The sequence below is a fragment of the Heptranchias perlo genome, chromosome 1 (genome assembly GCF_035084215.1).
Source record: "Heptranchias perlo isolate sHepPer1 chromosome 1, sHepPer1.hap1, whole genome shotgun sequence".
Taxonomy (NCBI): Eukaryota; Metazoa; Chordata; class Chondrichthyes; order Hexanchiformes; family Hexanchidae; genus Heptranchias; species Heptranchias perlo.
The window spans coordinates 83,690,491-83,709,309 of NC_090325.1; the positions used below are offsets into that span (position 1 = coordinate 83,690,491).

Below are 18,819 nucleotides of genomic sequence, written 5' to 3' on the forward strand. Positions count from 1 at the left end.
GGTTGAATCACTCTTCTGGTGAAGAATCAATTTCGAAATTGTTTTCTTAACAGTAGCTTGCTTACTGCTGATTATTGATGTACTTTTCCTTTTTAGTAGGAATATGAGGGCAGGTTAATGTGTTATTATTGTCATGTTGAATACAGTAGTGAATATTTGGAGTATTATAATGGACACAAATGTTGACCACCAACAACAAGAAACCAATGTTAGCTGAAGACTAATGCCTGAACTGTGAAGCTTGTACTATAGTCAGGCTAAGATTGGAAATCAAAACTTTCAAGTTTAGATTTCCTTAATTATTAGAGAAAAACTGTTTCTTTCCAACTATAATAATAAAATGGCCTTGCTTTTTTTGGACCCTTGAACCTTTCTTGGAAATGTTGGACTTTAAAAATTCAAGTTACAAATTTACTATAGGAACCAAGTATTTGAAGGTCAATCATGTTGACCATAGGAAAGTGATTAAGTCTGAGCAGCAGTCGCAGTGCTACAAATGGCATCATCATGCCTGGGATAGGAAAGGAAACACTATTAGGCAGTGTTCCCAGCGACTTTTGCTGCAGGGTGTGCAAGTGTCGATGACGTGTAGGGACATGATTAGTTTTGGCTGTGATCTCCCTGGTAATTAGCCTGCTGACATTCATTGTTTAGGTTCACACATGAAGAATGGCCAGCTGGATGACATACAGGAGAGTGCCTGTTGCCATTGGAACAGACCTCCAGCATAAGTCAGCACCGTAAGGAGCTGAGGATGAGAACATTGGAGTGATTTTAAATAAATAAATAAAAACAAAATGCACATGATCACCATACTGGGACTGAGGGGAATCAGCAGAGAGCCATTTTTGACCAAGAGTAAGAAAACTTAGTTCTCCTCCAAAATAAGGTTTTAAACAAAACAAATGGGAAAATATGTATTTCACAATAGCATGATTACGTTCACTTGTTATCTTTTCTGCCTTTTAATGCCTTCCTTAAAGTTTTTACTTGAAGACCTCAGCCCCTCCTAAAAGTCTGGGTTGGACAATATTTTATTTTTGCACAGAAGTGTGACTCTGCAAGCTGAAGGCAGATCCTGTCGTCTGAGCATGTGCGGTATGCACAATTTCCCAGGAAATTGTCAGTAACATTTAGCTAACCAAATGATGGATTGGTTGTAAATAACTAAATATTGATTACTTTTAAAAATTATTTGAAGAAAAGCTAGAGGACAAATTTCAAAATCTTTATTTAGATAAAGTTTATTATTTTTTAAAACAGAGAGTTTGCGTGTCTGTGTGTGAAAGAGAAAATACATAGACTGGGAAACTTCTCAGAGCTGCTTCCTGCTCCACTGGAGTTAGTTCACCGAAGTGCAGTGGAAACCTCACTTAGTGTGTAATTTCTCAGCTATAGTTATTGTACACTTGTTGCATCTTCTGTTGATTTTGAATTATAAGAACTCTAGAAATTTCAGAAAGTGTACTAAAAAGTGAGGAAGACACACACATTGGCTTTCCTCATCTTAATTTGAATTCTTTTCTTTAAAACAAAAATTGAATTATGAAAGCAAATAAAGCCTCTAAATATGACCTGTGATTTGTTGATAATTAGAAAATATAAACATTCTAGTTCCTGTCTCCTGTGAGAGAGACAAACAGAGATGCATGTCCAGGAACCATTCACAATACACTAAATGTAATATTTGCAGAAGTCCCTTAGAAAATGACAAATCAGTGCTGCAAGACTTGGGATGCCCATGCCCTCCCAGTCTCCTCTCGGCTGGGCAACACCAGGAATCAACCAGTGAGCCAAACCCCATATTCCAACCCTCAATTCAGCTGACCTTCAGGTTCCCCCACCACAGTGTTGCTGGATCAAAGGATCCTGTCCATGCTGTAAAACCCTGCTGCATTGCTGCCAAACTCTAAGATCTGACCCAAGTTCTGCCAAAACCATTCCCAAGTGCTATAAAAGCACACCATCTGTACAAAACTACTGCTAAGCACCAGATATCCAACTCCATTTGGCACATCTTGCATAGCATCTTGGTCTGTATTCTGAGCTTTAAAACTGGTAACAGATAAAAATTAAATAAATAAATTTAAAGTAATATTTTAGTGGGGTGATCTTAGAGGTGTATATGGTTGTTTACGATATGGAAAAGGTAATATTAACTATCTTTTATATAGTTCTGTAAGATTGCCTTTCCATTGCTTCTTTGCAGGAAGAAAAGCCCAAGTTTATCCATTATTTCCTCATTGCACAGCCATTCAATATTAGGGATCAGTCTTGTGGCTCTTTTAGCACTTGAAAGTCACTCCTTGTCTTGGCGACGAGAGCTGGACACAATACTTAGGGTATGATCTGACCAGAACACTTTACAGTTTGATCAGGACTTCCTCTAGCATGTATTCAACTGTTCTGGCTATGTAGTTTAACATTCTGTTGGCTTACGTTGATTGCTGCTTTGCATTGGTTCAACATGCTGAGCGTTGAGTCCACTTAGTCTCTTTCGTTTTTGTCCTTGGCTATTTCAACACCATTAATGGGTCGTTTATTTTTCCTTCCTTTGTGCATTACTTTACACTTGTCTGTATTAATTTTCATTTGTTCTGTCCACTTACATATTCTGTCCAACTCATTCTGTAATTTCTGAGTTGTTTCCTCTGAATCCAGCACATTTTCTAGTTTATCGTCTGCAAATTCGATCATTTTTCATTGAATTTCTGAATCTGTTATTTATACAAACTAGAAACAATAGTGATCCCAACACTGAGCCCTGGGGCATCCCACTCAGTATTTTTCTACCTACCTCAATATAACTCCTCTAATGAGTACATGTTGTTTTCTACCCATCAGCTAACCTCTTATCAATTCCCAAAGTCTACCCTAAATCCCTATAACTTTGAATTTAATTGATACCCTTTTCAGTGGCGCTTTGTCAAATACTTTTTGGAAGTCTAGGTATATCGTCATAGGGCTTTCCACAGTTAACTTGGATTGTCACTTCCTCCTCGACATTGAGATTGTTTAGGAAGGATCTTCTCACTGAATCTATGTTGACTTATGTTTATTAGATTATTAGTATACAAATAATGCAAAAGTTCACTCCTGATACTCTGTTCTATTATTTTACGTGGACTGGAAGTTGCCTACATCTACTTGTCACCCTTTATGAATATGGGTACCATAATGGCCTTTTTTCCAGTCTACTGATACCTTCACAATCGAGCGACCCTCCTTACATCATTGTCAGAATCTCTAAAATTTCCACCCTACTCTCCCTCAGTATTCTGGGAAAAATACCATCTACCCCTGGGAATTTATTTGTTTTGAGCCCTGCTAGCCTATCCATGACTTCCATCTCATTGATATCTTTTCTTAGCTTTTGAAGTCTTGTGTATAGTTCCATCTCTTGTAAGTGTGACAATTATTTCCTGTTGCATTTTTTCTGACACACCTGCCTGTGTTTCTTCAATTTCTTTAAACTTTTTTAAGTTTAAGGACAACACACAAGTAAGCAAAACTTTCTTTTTGGAAAGCCTCATGTCTGTGTGGATTTTAGGAAGGGGTGGTTTTAGTATCTTTGCATCATTAGCAGATTGAGACTGATAACCAATGTTTGAAAATGTTTCTCACCAGAAAGCGTTCTGAGGTAAGAGTGTTGTTTATCAGAAGTTGTTTTCTACCATGTAGCTTATTTTCTATTATTTTAAGAGCTTCTACCTTTTGCCCAGGCAAAACGTGATAGATTGGGGGGTACAGAGGAGGAAATGTGGGATTGTGGCTTGAGTATTGAAATTTGGTTTGCTGAAAAGGCAAAATTGTTGACTGGTCCCTTTACATCATAGGGCACAGAAGTAAGTGGGGGGAAAATGGACTTTTACTCAGAATCGTAAAATCTTACAACACAGAAGGAAGCCATTCAGCCCATCGTGCCTGTGTCAGCTCTTTGAAAGAGCTATCCAATTAGTCCCACTCCCCTGCTCTTTCCCCACAGTCTTGCAACTTTTTCCTTTTCAAGTACATATCCAATTCCCTTTTGAAAGTTACTGTTGAATCTACTTCCACCACCCTTTCAGGTAGATCATAACAACATACTTGGGAAAAGTGGATTTCTGGAGTCCAGTTTAGATTTGAAAAATCTCTCAGTTGTCTAATCCAAAACCAGGTGTTTAGCAGCCATAATCAGTACTGGCAGAAAAATTGTTATTTTGCAAGTCTGATGTGCCATGGCATTGCTCATGGAAAGTTTTAGGTGTAATGAAAACAGGGCTATTATGCCCTTTTGGATCATTAGGTGATTCTTCATGTGTTCCTACCTGGCAGCCAGCTCCCCTGATACATCCGCAGCCCCTTTTGGACTTTTGTGTATTCTTCCACTGCTTTCCCCGTTGTCAAATGGTTCCTGGCCTTAAATTCCAGCCTTGAAGCACTAAGGGCGCTATTACTGAGTTTCTCATTTATGAAGTCTTTAAAAATATAAATTCCGATAAAGAAATAAAAGCTGCTTCATGAAATGCTCCAGTTTTTGCACTTTCTAAATGTTTAATACAAAAAAGATCTTTTAAGCCTGTCTTTCTCAAAAGAGAATTTTTTTGCTGAATTTGAGTACAGAATAAAGAGGAGAGAGACTTGCCTGAAATAAAGCTTTGAGAATTAAATCTCCTGTTTGAAAGTATTTTGGAAAAAGCAAAGAAACTCACATAATGGTTTGTCTGGTACATGGAAGGTGATATTCACTCGAGCTAAATCATTATTTCCCTTGTCACTTATATAGAACTAGGTACATTTTTGACACTCTGATGTGAATCTGGCCAACTGGCACGATGCTAGTGAATTATACACTATTGCAAATCAGCATTCAATATTTTACTCAGCTTAGAATATTGTCGGAGCATTTAATATTTATTTAGTAACTGTGGTCATTAGACTTGATTTTATTCAGATGCTATAGCAGACAAAATGTAATAGTGACAGTTATAGTACAGTCACTTAAAAAATGTACTGCCAATAGAAAATAAAAATAAAACCCTACATCTGTAACTTATATAGACCCTTGTCCTTTTTACAAATATCTCTGCTGTCATTCCATTGCAATTTATCTTTGAAATATGTACTTTATTTTCCTTCACAACTGTTTGCTAGATACTGCTGTTAATACCGTTAGTTTACAATTTGAAATGTGCGCAGTTCCAATCATGGGAACTTTTTGCAAAATAAAATTTGTTCTAACTTGAAAAATACTTGGATTTAGTCACTGCATTTTTAGCACAAAAATTGAAAACATCCCAATTCTTTTGTTTTTTAGACACTCGTGGATTGTGATTTGTCTCGAGTTTTAACCCAACTTCTGCCTATGATCAAACCTCATGGGGAGAGAGACTATTTTGATTACAACCCTGAAGAAATTCTTATTCTATTGGTTTACATCTACTCTGTGATTGGAGAGCTCAAGTTGGACAGCGTGTTGGATAAAGCAGAACGTGAGGTCAAGAAAGCCTTGCTGCAGGCGTTGTGTGATGAACCTAACTTATCTCAACTACTTCAGGAAATAACAGGTGGGTTTGAACTCCGTGTGTCGCCAGGACCAATATGGACAGCATATTACACTGATGAGAAAGTCAGTTGGGACTGGGTGGGAGGTCAAGCATTCTTTCCTCATGGGTTGAAGCTATCCTCTGAGATAGCATGGATGAAGGAAAAAAGTGCAGGGTTAATGCGAAGCAGAAAAACTAATAGAAATGTCTTTGTTAAAAAGACTGCCACATATTGAAGTGTGGTGGTACAAGAATTGCAAACTTAAGGGAAGTGCTTTATGATTGGATTATGAACACATTACCAAGGTAGTTAAAAAAAATGTTTAAAATTTGTATTGCTCCTTCACATCTGTGTATTACAATCTATACATCTACATTGGTGAACCCTGAAAGGAACTTATTATAGGGACTTCTTTTGGAGCTGCAGTACATTATTCCTTAAAAATGCTTTGGCTATATTTCTGTTCTGGAAGTTACAGCAGCTTGAAGCTTACAGTGAGTCTTTAACAATCCACCACTGCAAGGTGGGTTTTCACATTCTTATATAGAATTATTAACTGATAATTAGACAAGCTAGTCTGCATGCCTCTTCCATATTATTTTTATTGCTCAATGACAAATTGCACTTATGTAGGACCGTGCACTTATATAGGATCTTTAACGGAGCAAAACATCTGGAGGTACTTCACAAAAAAAGGGGGAGGGAGGGATGGATGCTGAGCAGAAGCGGGAGAAGAGTTAGGGGAAGTGACCCAAAGGGCAAAGGGGAGGGATTTAGGAAGAGAATTCCGGAGTGCAGGGGCACGATGGCTGAAAGCTCAATTTAAGTAATTTGAAAAAATATTGAGCTATAGTGAAACGATTGTAAAGCAAGAACATCAAAAATAATTTTTTGTACTGCCACTAACAGGTATGAAAGGGGAAGTATACTCTGCTGAAATTGTCCCATAATCCTAGATGTTATAATGGAAGTTCTCTGTATATGTTTACTAGTGTGTCTCAGTTACCTTGTAGAGCGGCTGGTTTAAAGCATCCATTTATGTACAGCTCCACCTGTAGTGACATGAAGAACTGAGACAATGGACTGTGAGCAGTAGTCCCCGTTCAGGATATCACTAAAATCAAACTTAATATGAGGGGGAGATCTGCACAATATGTTTGCTCCATGGTGCCTTTAACCATCTATTTGAAAGTGTTAAACATGGTATAATCATTGACACTAGTAGGTATTCAGAGCTTTCTCCCTTTATAGCATTTATTAAGCATTATCTTACATATAATACAGTTTCTCTTTAAGATTTTGAAAATATTATGGTCTTTGGGACATAGATTAATATTAGCAGTATTATTTATAATTGTTTAAAGTACAGATAATTGCAGTGGCTGTTATGTTGATAATCAAACAGTACGTCAGCTGGTGTTTTATTTTTTTACTGTGTTCACTGCTTTTCATTGTGAGATAAGCTGATGGTCTTGTCGGCTTTCCTCTAATAGCATGTACCTTTTCTTCCTCAAGCTACTTTTTCAATAAAAGACAACTGTATTAGGGCAAAGGTTGGTCCCATCGGTTAACAACCTTTTGTCTACTTGTCAACAAATGGGAGCCCACTGTTGACTTTTATGTTTTCTCACTGCCATTTCAATTTATTCCAAACATTCTCCAGTATTAGCTGCATGATGCTTCACATCCTGGTGTTACTGTACCAGCCCTCAGGGCTGTTCTTTGTTGTAGATAGTTTAATGAGTGGTGTTCATCTTTTAAGCCCTTTTCACTAAGTACTAATACAAGCACATGAAAAACATTTAACAATGAACATTAAATGTTTGCTACTATGCAGAAATCACAACTCCTAGTACAATGCAAGTTTATAGGAAGGGGGAAATGCACTTATTTTCTCAATTACACCTTTAATCTGTAAGCAAATATTAATTTTCACTTTTATTCCCTTTGCAACAAAATATGTTTCCAGGATTGTCCTGGAGTCTCCAGGAATTAAAGATTTTTTTTATTCATTCATGGAATGTGGGCGTCGCTGGCAAGGCCAGCATTTATTGCTCATCCCTAATTGCCCTTGAGAAGGTCGTGATGAGCCGCCTTCTTGAACCACTGCAGTCCGTGTGGTGAAGGTTCTCCCACAGTACTGTTAGGTAGGGAGTTCCATATTTTTGACCCAGCGACGATGAAGGAACGGTGATTTTTTCCAAGTCAGGATGGTGTGTGACTTGGAGGGGAACGTACAGGAGGTGCTGTTCCCATACGCCTGCTGCCCTTGTCCTTCTAGGTGGTTGAGGTCGCGGGTTTGGGAAGTGCTGTTGAAGAAGCCTTGGTGAGTTGCTGCAGTGCATCCTTTGGATGGTACACACTGCAGCCGTGATGCGCCGGTGGTGGAGGGAGTGAATGTTTAAGGTGGTGGATGGGGTGCCAATCAAGCGGGCTGCTTTGTCCTTGAGTGTTGTTGGAGCTGCACTCATCCAGGCAAGTGAAGAGTATTCCATCACACTCCTGACTTGTGCCTTGTAGATGGTGGAAAGGCTTTGGGGAGTCAGGAGGCCGCAGAATACACAGCCTCTGACCTGCTCTAGCAGCCACAGTATTTATGTGGCTGGTCCAGTTAGGTTTCTGGTCAATGGTGACCCCCATGATGATGTTGGTGGGGGATTTGGTGATTGTAATGCCGTTGAATGTCAAGGGGAGGTGGTTAAACTCTCTCTTGTTGGAGATGGTCATTGCCTGACACTTGTGTGGTGCGAATGTTACTTGTCACTTATCAGCCCAAGCCTGGATGTTGTCCAGGTCTTGCTGCTTGCGGGCACGCACTACTTCATTATCTGAGGAGTTGCGAATGGAACTGAACACTGCAATCATCAGTAAACATCCCCACTTCTGACCTAATGAGGGAAGGTCATTGACGAAGCAGCTGAAGATAGTTGGGCCTAGGACACTGCCCTGAGGAACTCCTTTGGTGATGTCCTGGGGCTGAGATGATTGGCCTCCAACAACCACTACCATCTTCCTTTGTGCTGGGTATGACTCCAGCCACTGGAGAGTTTTCTCCCTGATTCCCATTGACTTGAATTTTACTAGGGCTCCTTGATGCCACACTCGGTCAAATGCTGCCTTGATGTCAAGGGCAGTCACTCTCACCTCACCTCTGGAATTTAGCTCTTTTGTCCGTGTTTGGACCAAGGCTGTAATGAGGTCTGGAGCTGAGTAGTCCTGGCGGAACCCAAACTGAGCATCCGTGAGCAGGTTATTGATGAGTAAGTGCCGCTTGATAGCACTGTTGACGACACCTTCCATCACTTTGCTGATGATTGAGAGTAGACTGATGGGGCGGTAATTGACCGGATTGGAGTGGTCCTGCTTTTTTGTGGACAGGACATACCCGGGCAATTTTCCTCATTGTCGGGTAGATGCCGGTGTTGTAGCTGTACTGGAACAGTTTGGCTAGAGGCTCGGCTAGTTCTGGAGCACAAGTCTTCAGCACTACAGCCAAGATGTTGTTGGGGGCCATAGCCTTTGCTGTATCCAGTGCACTCAACAGTTTCTTGATATCACGTTATTAATCTCCACAGCACTGCTGCAAGCAACCCGGGAGAAAAATCATAGGAGTATCTTAAAAAAAAAAAATTGGGCGCTAAATTGGGCCATGTAGCGCCCGTTGTTTTGGCACTACACGGCCTCTCTGACATCCAAGATGGTGTCTTGGATGCGCACGTACGTTTCCAGCGTGACATGCAACACTGATTTAAAGTGATAGACACCATTTTGAGACTTAATGCTCAACTCAACGCACAGTCTTAACCCCAACTATCTGAACGTGTCTTAGAGTGCCTGGAGGACCCCCCACCAGCGCTATTTAAAGGGACCATGCAGGATTTACAGGTTAGTGGCTGGATTATTGCTTCTAGCTGCCGAGACATTTGTAACTGTTTTTGGAGGTCTCCTAGACACAGGGACATTTAGAGCCAGGACGTGCAGGAGTGAAATTAGGAAATGCAAAGGGTGGGAGAACGCTCTTCTGCAGATGGCAGTTGATGCTACCTCACTTGTGAATGTTAAATCTGTGATTGATAGATTTCTGTGAACCAAGGGTATTAAGGAATATGGGGCTAAGGCGGGTATATGGAGTTAGGTCACAGGTCCACCATGATCTCAATGAATGGTGGAACAGGCTTGAGCGGCTAAATGCCACTGCCACTTGCTGCCTCTTGATATGCGGCACCTTCTGCAAGAAAGCGGCATATGTGTCTGGGTGATGTGCCTGTCATGTTGAATAGCTGCCAGTGTGTGTGGGCTGTGAGTTGTGGGGGCGGTTTGAAACAGTGGTAATGTGTAAGGGTGAGAGGCAACATCTGGTTGGAAGAGTTGAGTGCTGATGGAAAGAGTGAGTTTGTTGGTATGTGGGGGATGGGGGGTGTAGTGCATAGTGCAGTTTGTAAGAGATGCCACTTGACAGTTGACCTTATTCACCTTGACCACTCATGTCAAAGCATTGAGCTTCTTCCTGCTTGCATCCATGTCCATGATGCTGTGCGCCTGGCATTGACTTCTTCCCCCGCTGCCTCCCACTGCCTTTTGATATATGTCTGGAAGGCCTCTTGTCCACCCCTCCCCCCCACGGATGTAGGATGTCCCTCCTTCTGTCCACCTCTTGCACCATGGTCTCTAGTGCATTAGCAGAGAACCTTGGTACACGCACTGTCGCAGGCCTGGTACCAATTCAGATCGGCAGGTTGGAGAATGTAGGATTTAGTAGTGTGCAACCTTTATTCAATGTTTTAACATAACTCATCAGTGTGTAAACTTAGGGATGGGACCTGCATCTGTGTTTTACGTGTGCGATGCCTGATCTCTGTTCAGACTCCGTGTAGACAATGGACTGTTATTTTCAGCAAATAACAGGTGCCAGCTACCTTTAAGAGATTTCTAAGAAACATCCTCCTTTAAGAGATTGAGCTCCCTCTGGTGGTGGAAATTGCAAATTGTATCGATTCCACATGCAAGGCCCAGAATGGAACGCTGATTGCAGGTGAGTCCTCGGGCCGTTCGAAACTTGTGTCCTGCCTGCACAAGGGTCATTGAGCGCGGGGTAATAGTGCATCACGCTACCCGTGCCCAAAAACGGCTCTTATCCAATTCTTCCCCCATTGTTTTTTTAAAAAGTTGCTTTTGAACACTTTCATTTGTTAGTTATAAAAATATTGGAGATGGGAAAAAAGGCTTTTTGAATGACAGTCCAGAATCATCCAAGCGGGTAATGAAGAATCTGTTAACTTTCCAGTTGGCGTAGGAAAGTGGTGCACCGTGAGGATGGACATGTTCAGCAACCAATGGCGGGAACATGGGACAGGGCAATTGGAGTTGGGAGATCATGTAATGAAACCTCTGGAATACATTAAACAGAGTTGCAAACCTTAGTTTGTATTCTAGGTAGCAGTGTTTAACTTTTTATAAAGAAGAAAGACTTGCATTTATATAGCGCCTTTCATGACCTCAGGACTTCTTAAAGCACCTCACAGCTAATGAAGTACTTTTGAAGTGTAGGCACGGTTGTAATGTAGGAAACGCGGCAGCCAATTTGCGCACAGCAAGCTCCCACAAACAGCAATGAAATAAATGATCAGATCATTTTGTTGGTTGAAGAACAATTGTTGGGCAGGCCACCAGGAGAACTGCCATGCTTTTCTTTGAATAGTGATGTGGGATCTTTTACGTTCATCTATATTGTGCTTCCCCTAACAATTCACACCTTGTGAAGACTACTGCAGCCAGCATGTCTGATCCCTGAGCTCATGGCTTTTCCTTTGGTAAAAACTCTTGTATGAGCCAAGGCCACTACTCCTTGCATGCAATTCCCAGCAATAAAGAAAAGAAGGAACAAATTCAATACAAACAAAAATCCTTCAAGGATCTTTTTAGTTCAGGATTCCTGTGAGTGCTTACAAATAACATACAGTCCTAGCAAGAAAGTAATTTGTTCTGTTTCTTCATATGTTTGCTATTATTTTGTGTTCCACACTTGGTCTGAATTTAACTAGATCTGTAGAGTAATTTTAATCAAAGCATTTATTTAGGATTCTTCACAAACAATTGCATTTCAATCTTGCCAGATATGATACTGTACTTGAAAAGGCTGCCAGCTCCAAATAGCCTGAACTCCACAAGAAACTAGTGTAGTCAGTTGTGTGATGTACTGTATTGTACAGTTGTTATTGACGTATGAGTTTATTGCTTGATATCATTTTCAATGCAGCTCTGTCAAAAGTTGATAGAAGGTGTATTTTCATCAGGGTGAGCCAACTGGGTCAGACTTCTAACCCTTACCCAAACTTTTACCGACTTGGCACATTGTTTTATTGACTTGGTCTATTCAACAGATTAGTACCTGAAACCAATTAAAATTTTACTTCAAGGCCAAACTGGCTCCATTTGCCTATCTCAGCTGAATGTTCTGGTAGGAGAAGGTTCATGGAACTTATTGTACTTGACTTTCAGATATAGAAAGCAGATACTATCCCACATCACGTAAAGAGCACTTGAGACAGCTCGATTGCAAAAGGATGCAGATTCGCTCTTAAAGGGAACTATTTGTTCAGAATACACTTTTTATATTGAAAAAATAAATACAATTTTAAAAAAAATTTTCTACTTCCAACAGAGCCAGGTTAGGTCTCCTTACCACTCAGCTACAACAATGACATCACTGATAGGGAGGCATCCTGGAAGTAATTGGATTTGCAACTTTGGATTGGATTTAGAGCCATTTTGGAGCTTCCCAATATTGGGAAAACATGCTGCTGGATCAGTAAACCCAGCAATAAACCCAGCCACAAACATCTGTTTCGGCTCCCACAACTATCTGAAGTAACAGCCCATATTAAAATGAACAAAGCAGACCTGAGGCATAGGGCTGATCCCATCAGTGATTTCACCAGGGCTGCCTAGTGGCAGAGAGACCAGACCTGTGTTCAGAGCAGAAAACTGACTGTTTTTAAAAAAAAAGTGAATAATATTTGAGTATTTTTTCTTAAATACAAAATGATATATTGAATAAAAGGTACTTCTGCTAGACTTCCCTTCCCCTTTAAGTGCTCTGGTTGCTGGTTGTAGATCTGTGTTAGCGTTTTGTTGCTTTGTTTTAAGCATTTATTTGAGAAGTTTCCTTTTTTTCCTTCTACAGTCAGTAGACTGGATAGATATACACATAATCACTCAATTTTATTTTTAAAAATAACAACAGATGAGACCAGCACTCACAACCTAATAAAAAAATGTTAATCATTCAAAACAATTAAGTTCCAATTTCAAACCTTTCTTTTCTCGAGAGACCCAGTACACCAGACTCAAGCTCAACCTCCAATGTGGATCTTTTTTGGGATAAGCATACAGTTTCACTTTTTTTTCATCCTTCCTCTTAGTCTGCCCTTAAATTCTCTCTTCTCTGAGAAAATCTAGATATCCCTCCTACAGTGCAGGGTAGGGCTTTGAAGCACCAATCTCAGATCCTCTCAGATATGCTGCAGCTCAACTGAAACTGCTCTTTGGAGGAATCAACCGCCTCTATTACCATCTGCCCACATTCCACCCTCCTGGGCTGCCACCCAGGAGAATCACATCTACCACCAGAGTTCTGATTGATTTAGACTCACTTTATTGGCGGCTAGGATTTGCTGTCAAGAGTCTCTTTCTGATCTTGGGAGAAGTCAGCTAATTGATTTCCTGCTTTATGCTGGACAGTGCATCATTCCAAATCATGTACCTTGAGAAGCAGCCAACATGGTCTGCCAGTGCCAAAATTCTCTATAGAGGATAGCCCAGGGAGAGAATCATGTTTCTTTATATTTGATGTGGAAGGTCAGGTTTCTCTAATTTTGGTCCCTGTTTCTGGAGTATCTGAGATGGTGCATCACTACCAACCTTGCACAGCCAGAACAGCTCCACTTTGCACATATGAATAGAACTAGATATGGAGGTGGCTGACACTGTATCTGGGGTGACTTTGTTTTCACCACTTTCTTGAGATCATTTCTTGGGCTATAATTGCCATTCCTGGACCTGATGAATGTTGGGAATGTGGGTAGCCTTTCCTTTTAGCTTTGGTAAATGCAGGTACATATGCCTTGATAAGAATGCTTGGAAGAAATAACCAGTTCATAGCCTTTTGTTTAAATGATTTGACCAGTTTCACACAGCTGACCCAGGTTCAGAAGTTTGTTGACTTTGGGCATGCCTTCTGATTGATATTTTATATCACTTGTCAACATAATGCATATAGTATATAGACTCATACTATCCTTGCCACTGTTTGTATGAATATTATCTGATGTAAAATTCCAACAAGCTTAGTGCTGTAATTGGATCATTTAATATAGAGAAGTGCAGTGTGATGCATTTTTGGAGAGGTAATTCCAAGCATGTATGGGTTGCATGCTCAAGGCAGCTGAGTGAGAAAAGAAACTGGGGGTTATTGTTCATGAGTCATTGAACACCTATGACCAGTGTCACAAGGATGCTGCAAAATTGAAGAGTGCAAGGATGCATAGCTAGGACAATTAAGTACAAAACTAAAAGTACAGTCTTTAACTTGTACAGGGCCTTGGTCTAGCTGCATCTAGAATACCGTGCACAGTTCTGGTCCCTTCACATAGTGGGGGATATCAAGGCGCTGCAAAAGGTTGAAAGGAAGACCCACCCGATTGAGACCCTAGTTTAAGGGGTCTTTGATATCAGGACAGGCTTAGAGAGCTGCGAACAAGTTTCATAAGCAAAGTTAGGTTAGATACCAGGAAGTTTTTTTTGCAGAGAATCTTTGACCTCAGGAATGAGTTGTGGTGAGTGTAGATTTGCTGCAAATGTTCAAAAGGGAGCTGGATGGGTTCCTGCGACTGGAAGACATCTTGAGTTATAGAAGGTAGATGGATTGACGGGGATCATGGTACCAGGCACTATTGTTTCCTGGAGATGCTTAATTATCTACGGGGTTTGGAGAGGAATTTCCCAGAGTTTGTTCCAAAACTGCCCTACGGTTTTTTGTCTTTTTTTCCATCTCTTAGGAGATTGCATGGTTGCAGGGGACAGGAGAATGGTTTTGGGGTGGGATGGGTTTGATGGTGTGAGAAGGTTGCACCATGTGGGATGGGACAAGCTTGATGGATCAGCTGGTCTTTTCCTGTCCTTTTGCGTATGTTCTGGGTTTTGTTGCTGTTGGCACCTGTTGAATTTTAAAATATTTTTCTTTCTTTCTTCCCACCCCAGCCCCCATAACACTGCATACCTTTGCAAATAAATAAAAACTAAAAACATCCAAAAAAAATTATCATGCCAATTAATAGAATATCTGTGAAGGATGCTGTGAGCTGAAGCTGAGTGTCGGCAAACACGTTTTAGTCCCCATCTTGGAAGTGGCACCGATACAGCAGTCCTGATTGAGAGATACTGGGGGTGAAATTGGTCTTTGGCGGTGGTGCTAAACGGGCAATAGCGAATCAGCAACCCATTTTACTGATTTTCTTTTCCTCAATGGAAAAAAAAATGTGGGCGGGCTGTAAAACGGACTGCCGATTCATTATTGCCTGTTTTGCACTACCGCCAAAGACCAGTTTCACTCCTTTGAACGTTTAATTTGCATTTGAGCACCAAGATTGAATCCAAGCGTGGTTGACTACCAGTCTCTGCTTGCTTTGATAGAAGTCAGCCAGAGATGCCATCTGAGTAGGTCTTTTCTGGCCAGCAAATAATTTTTATCAGACTACTATGGGTTTACATAAATCAGAAATATCTCCTCTAAGAAAGCAGATATATTTAAATTTTGCCTTTTTTTTGGAGGCTGGAGTAGAGAGTACTTTACATTGAAAGTTTATCTCTTCCCCTCCCCTAACACCCAAGAGACCAAATATGTTTGTTTCCACACAAATGCTCAATGGTAAGGCATTGTACAGCTTTATAATGGAGAATTCCTTCATTTCTGGAGGAATGCATTATACTTGTGCTAAAATTTTGAGGATTTTAAACTTGTCCGTCTTTTTTCTGTTTCAGTTGTTTTATGGAAGGTACAAATGCTTTATGTCTCACCATTGTCTCTGCGAAAACTTGTTTTGTACATTCAATGATTTAACAGTTTGAATGCAAAATAGGCTAATAATAAGAAAAGGGCTATCATTTGTTATGGTGGCTTTCGTGGCTTGCAAACTCATTCTCAGATATTCAATTGGAAGATATATCTCGGTATCGAATTTTTAAAAATATGAAATTCTTTGAAACGCAACATGGAATGGCTAGTGTTCCAACTGAAGATGTGATTCTGATGTCCTGAAATATACTATTTACTTGTGCAGCCTCAGTTCTCAACACTCCTCCCTTTGCTACTCATTGTTTTGGATAAGTGATGCGGAGGAATGATGCTGCGGTTGAGAAGAAACATCGTGTTTGAGTGCTGAATCTCACATAAGGAAAATCGCTTCCCTGATCTTTGTGAATTTAGAAAAAAAATATCTTGGTCTCCTTTTAGATATGGGTGGATCTTCTTGGGCAAACAGAGAACCAAAGAAGTTTACAGCAATGGAAGAGTCCATCATGTCTGTGCTGTCTTTTTGCGAGAACAATCCAAAACTATACCCTGAACCGTTGTCTCTTTACATAGTCCTGTAGTTTCCTCTGCTTTACATATTTATCTAATTTTCCCCTTAAAAGGTGCAATGGACTCTGCCTCAGCCACCCCCTGTGTAAAGAATTTTCTTCTAATCTCTCTTTTCACTCTTTTGGTGACCATTTTAAATTGATGCCCTAATCAGAAGAAATCTTATCTCCCTATTATAATATTTTTTTAAACTTCTAATAAATCTCCTGTTAACTATCTTAGCTCCAGTGGAAATAGTATAAGCCTCTTCATCTAACTACAGTTTCCTATCCTGATGAATCTATGATGTGTACTCAAGTACAAGATTGGGACCTGATCTCTAAGCTTTGTACTGCCGCTTTTGCATCAGTGTGCACCTGAAAGTACTTCACCAGCACAAAAATGATAGTACAGCTGCAGCACTTCCAATCCTAGCAGGAAACAAATCACAAAACTAATTGTATCTGTGGGTGATGGGTGATCCCATTTTATTAGTGCTGGGATACAAGTGGGAGTTGCTGTGCAATTCCTAATGGGTGCTGTAGCAAGAATAAAACCGTCAAAAGTGTGATTTAAATTGGGTTTGTTGGTCTGCAGAAGCAATTAGTTCTGCTGTTTATTGTTAAATAGTAGACAATAATTGGCAAGTGTGTGTTGAGACTCCAGTGTTATTTTTTCAAACCACTTGTGAGCAACCAATTAGTGCCCACTGGTTGAGTAATATTCCCATGTGTAGCTTAAGTGGGAGAGTTAAGGGACAGTCTTCAAAAATAATGAGTTTTCTGCTCTGATTTACCCTTTCCTGTCCAGACATAGAAGCCAAACACTTCCCCTGAGCCTAATGATTAACTATCCAAACGAGGCATAGTAGTTTTTAAACTATAATAGCAAACCAAATTAGTCATTTATAGGCAAAAGTGACTCTAAATATCCCAGAAGCATAGGATGTACAGCTCATAAATACATTTTTAAGATGTCTGTCCATTGTTTTAATATAATTTCACACAAAAAGGTCATTTCTCTTGTAAGATCAGCTTTTTTCTTCAGCAAAAGGAATCAATTTAGCCCTTTAAAAAAAAATATTGTTGGACCTGAAATTCAAGACGAATAATTGCTCTGGAGACATTTCAAAATGCAGCAATTGCATCAAAAATTGTAGTCCTCACACACAATATTTATTGGATTTACAGTTTAATCCAGAAGGTAACTAATTCTTTAGTGTACACCACTGACTGAAACAGTGGTACTAAAGGGATAATTTTACAAAAACACACTTCTGTGCAGAGCAGATGGTGTCTGTGGTGGGCAAAGCTCTACTTCTTAAATCTTCACTTTCCCTCTATAATGTGTCCTAAGATATTTTCTCAAAGTTTGTTACAATTCTCCTATATAATTGGGCTGTTGATTTAATGTAGGACATTTGTTTATCTTAGTTCAGGCAGTGTTTACAGAAGTGTATCTCTGATGCACTCCAGAATTGGTTCATTGTTTAGAGGTCATTCACGTTTTAATATCACATTTCTTTATGAAGCCAAAAAAATTACAGTTTAATTATTTTGGAAACGTGACTTGGTATGTTGTAGTTATCATCTACAAAAACTCCTTTTCACTATATTTTGTGAGCTAAATAACTAATGAGGTTTGACTGCAGCTTATATGAGGCTCAGATATCATAACTGTAAAAATAAATATGTTTTATCTGACAGTTCATTAACTTGTACTTTAAAATTCCACTCTACTTTGGAGTTAGTCCTGTCTGTCGACAGTAACTAGTAACTGCCTTTCAAAGTTCCTATAAAATACACCACAAAAATAGTGAATACAAATATTGATTATTTAAAATGTAAATGCAGTGTTCAGAACACTGCAATCACCTTTTTAAAAAAAATATTTTCTCCGCCTCCCCATTTTATAAACTATATTTCTCTTGCCAAATTAGGTTCCCTTCCCCTGCCCCTAATGTAAAATGACTTAGGGAGACAATCTGTTTCTAAACTTCTGTTTTTGCTGTTCTGTCTAAAGTTGAACAGGAGTGGTGGAGGATGGGTCTATCCCATCCTCCTTGGCTCGGTGTCCATAGTTTCTGATTCTGTGGACATTTTTCAAAGTTAAAGACGCAATATAAATCAAATTAGTTGTGTTTTTTAGTCCAGGATAAGGCTTTTTTGGCGAGCTGATTTCTGTAAAATTGTGAACACCTGAAAAGAAGTTTCATTTTGAAAATTTAAGCAATAGTATTTACCTAAGACAAGAAGACAAGGAAGTAGTACAGGAAAGTGATGGGGATAATGATAAACAGAGTGTGTCAGGAAGGGACAGAGCGTACAAGCATAAGAGTGCACTAGCAAATGGGGCCAGGGTAGGAAAGAATGGTAAAAAGACAAAATGAAAGGTTCTTTATCCGAATGCACGCAGCATTCGTAATAAGATAGATGAATTGACGGCACAAATAGAAATAAATCTCGTGGCCATTACAGAGATATGGTTGCAAAGTGATCAAGGTTGGGAGCTAAATATTCAGGGTTATTTAACATTGCGGAAGGATAGGAAAATAGATAAAGGTGGTGGGATAGCTCTGTTAATAAAGGATGAAATTGGTATAATAGTGAGAAATGATCTTGGCTCAGAAGATCAAGATGTCGAATCAATTTGAGTGGAGGTAAGAAATAGCAAGG

General features: G+C 39.8%; 1 protein-coding gene across 3 annotated transcripts in view; it reads left to right on the forward strand.

The window, feature by feature from the left end:
* scfd2 (sec1 family domain containing 2) overlaps positions 1-18,819 on the forward strand; it is a 364,834-nt gene that overhangs the window by 151,132 nt on the left and 194,883 nt on the right. For all 3 annotated transcript variants that reach the window (XM_067987552.1, XM_067987562.1, XM_067987541.1), the window contains exon 5: positions 5,297-5,546. In XM_067987552.1, coding sequence (XP_067843653.1) covers positions 5,297-5,546 — 250 coding nt within the window. The remainder of the gene's footprint in view (positions 1-5,296; positions 5,547-18,819) is intronic.